Raw genomic sequence first — 2,500 nt, forward strand, 5'->3', positions numbered from 1 at the left:
ATAATAATAATAATAATAATAATATATTAATTATAATAATACTACAATATTAATGATAATAATAATAATAATAATAATAATAATATGTACTATTATTATTGTTATTATTATTATTATTATTATGTACCGTTATTATTATTATTAATATTGTAGTATTATTATAATTAATATACTATTATTATTATTATTTATCATTTTTATTTTCAAAGAAATTTACAAGACTACTTTCAGGTCTATAAATGATCTTTTATATTCCCCTTTATAAACAGTTTAATACAGTAATACCCGATTTAAAAAATAAAATAAAAATAAATAAATAAATAAAAAAGATCAGTTCCCCTATAGCGCATGTGTTTGGACTGTGGGGGAAACCGGAGCACCCGGAGGAAACCCACGCCAACACGGGGAGAACATGCAAACTCCACTCAGAAACACCAAGCGACCTTCTTGCTGTGAGGCAATTGTGTTACCCACTGTGCCATCGTGACGCCCTATTATTATTATTATCCACTCATTAACATAACTGTAAGTGTCTTTATTAAAACTGTTTTTGATAACCCTCATGAACGTAGTTTATTTGAGGAGCTGTAGTTGTATTGAGCAGATTGATCACCTCTGCATACTCCATCAGGTCCTTCCGGCCACGGAAACGGTTGTAAAACTCAGGAATCCTCCACGGAGCGATGACCTGATGGAGAAACACACAGATTATTATTATCGTTATTATTATAGCCTTTATTTTACCAGGGGAAAAAAAAAGCACAATGAGGTTAAAAATCTCATTTACAAGAGCATCCTGGCCAAGATTAAGCAGTATAGAACAGCATCTGTGCTTATGTTAGACTGTTTTTATTATTCCCAAGGTTTCCATAATCCTGGACCAGGCCGTATCCTGAGCAACTGCTGTGGTGGTCATGGAGGAGCGGAGAGCATGAGACTGATTCCTGAAAGACCCTAGTGACAGACGAGTCCTCGCATTGATCCTGAAGGGTCAGCCTGTACACCAGCCTGTGATCTCTCCCACCTACAGCTTCTCCATGATGGACGTCCAGCGCTCTCCAGCCTCCGGCGCCTAGACTGCAGCTCTGCACAAGACATTTAGCCAGAGGAGAAATGGTGGTGTCCAACTGAGCCTGGTTTCTCTCCAGGTTTTTTCATTCACTTTGGTCAATTGGTGAAGTTTGTTCCTCCACTGTCGCCACTGGCTTGCATAGTTCGGGACTTGTAAAGCTGCACATGGACGGATTTGCTCTTCAGTGTTTGGACTCTCAGTAGTGAAGATTAAACCACACTGAACTGAACTGAACTCTGAACACTGGACTGAAACGGTTTCAGTTTAACTACTATGTGAAGCTGCTTTGACAAAATCTACATTGTAAAAGCGCTGTACAAATAAAGATGAATTAAATTGAACAGAGATATATAGAGAACGCATGAGTTTAACAAAAATAACAGATAATATCATTTATCCATCAAAACACACATTAAATGTCAACTAAAACTAGTCAGGACATCTACAGGTCAATGTCTCAAAATCATTTAATGTCTCCAAATCATTTAAAATCCAATGATAATGATCTAAAATACTGTATTCAGGGCTTGACATTAACTGTTTTGATCACCAGTCACTAATAGTTTTCCAACACTGCTAGCCACTCACTATTTTCACCAGCCACAATTTTGTTGTTGGGAAAATACATTGTATATGCATGAATTTGAATTAAAATTGTTCCTTAAAATTATTACGATTATGTTATGTCCACATGCCCCCTTAAACTTTTTTATTTTTATTTCACATGACGTTTTCAGGCTCAACACTAAAGGATTTACCTATTTTCTTCTCTGGCCACACCAAAGTAATAGTTTCCTTGCCACAAATTTTAGAAAGGGAAAGCAAAACAAGCTAAATATAGACGTATAGATGAATTACCAGTTTGTAAACATTAAGGATGTGCGCAGCGAGGTTGAAAGAAAAAAAACAAAAAAAAACAGGAGCGTTTGTATTTACAGAGAGGGAATGACATCCGATGCGGTACAGAGTTTGTGGTTGCCTAAGTTATACAAGTTATATTACATATATTATTTCCATAATGCTTTCAGTGTATTATAACAGCTCGTCAGCCGGTGATAAGCCCAATTATTCTGCTAAATTAACGTTAAAGTGAGCGGCGTTCATCTGACAGCTCCATTAGCCATAGCACCCTCCCAATGGATACTGGATAAGATGAAATGGCCGAGCATCCAGCCCCAAATATACAGCTATCTCACTGAAACTCCAAGTGTCTTTACAGGAGAGAAGGTAAAGATCTACAAGTGTTAAGATGCCTACAGTGTTGTTCTGTGTGGTCATGAGCAGGAACATATATACATGCATATATACATACATATACATATATACATACATATATACATACATATATATATATATATATATATATATACATATATACATACATATATACATACATATATATATATATATATATATATATATATATAC

At 35.3% G+C, this 2,500-nt stretch overlaps 1 protein-coding gene across 1 annotated transcript in view; it reads right to left on the reverse strand.

The window, feature by feature from the left end:
• The window catches only part of ass1 (argininosuccinate synthase 1), a 62,966-nt gene that overhangs the window by 44,236 nt on the left and 16,230 nt on the right, over nucleotides 1–2,500 (reverse strand). The window contains exon 6 of the mRNA XM_056457190.1: nucleotides 614–688. Coding sequence (XP_056313165.1) covers nucleotides 614–688 — 75 coding nt within the window. The remainder of the gene's footprint in view (nucleotides 1–613; nucleotides 689–2,500) is intronic.

The sequence above is a fragment of the Danio aesculapii genome, chromosome 5, assembly GCF_903798145.1.
Source record: "Danio aesculapii chromosome 5, fDanAes4.1, whole genome shotgun sequence".
NCBI classification, from domain to species: Eukaryota; Metazoa; Chordata; class Actinopteri; order Cypriniformes; family Danionidae; genus Danio; species Danio aesculapii.